The following is a 444-nucleotide window of genomic DNA, read 5'->3' on the forward strand; positions in this document are numbered from 1 at the left end:
GGGGGCGCTGTCGGAGGGTGAGGGAGCGGGCACTGTCAGAGGGACTGAGCCTCTCTCCCTCTCTGTCCTGCAGGTGTAGGGTGTGTCCCCTGAGCTTCCTGTCCAAGTCGGAGATGCAGGTCCACAGCAAGTCCCACAGCGAGTGCAAACCCCACCACTGCCCCCACTGCTCGAAGACGTTCGCCAACACCTCGTACCTGGCGCAGCATGTGCGCATCCACTCGGGCGCAAAGCCCTACAACTGCAGCTACTGTCAGAAAACCTTCCGGCAACTCTCCCACCTACAGCAGCACACACGGTGCGGAGTGCAACGGGGGCACAGGCTGGGCACGGCCAGGCGGGCAGGGGCAGGGGTGGGACAGAGAGAGAGAGAGTGTGTGCGCGCGAGAGAGGGTGTGTGTGTGTGTGCGCGCGCGAGAGAGCGTGTGTGTGTGCGCGCGCGAG

At 64.9% G+C, this 444-nt stretch overlaps 1 protein-coding gene across 1 annotated transcript in view; it reads left to right on the forward strand.

Annotated features, from left to right (window-relative positions):
- Nucleotides 1–444, forward strand: part of LOC125481071 (zinc finger protein 362-like) — a 5,295-nt gene that overhangs the window by 2,630 nt on the left and 2,221 nt on the right. The window contains exon 3 of the mRNA XM_048592192.1: nucleotides 74–298. Coding sequence (XP_048448149.1) covers nucleotides 74–298 — 225 coding nt within the window. The remainder of the gene's footprint in view (nucleotides 1–73; nucleotides 299–444) is intronic.

This window comes from Rhincodon typus, unplaced genomic scaffold, assembly GCF_021869965.1.
Source record: "Rhincodon typus isolate 14 unplaced genomic scaffold, sRhiTyp1.1 hic_rhity00000778, whole genome shotgun sequence".
NCBI lineage: Eukaryota > Metazoa > Chordata > Chondrichthyes > Orectolobiformes > Rhincodontidae > Rhincodon > Rhincodon typus.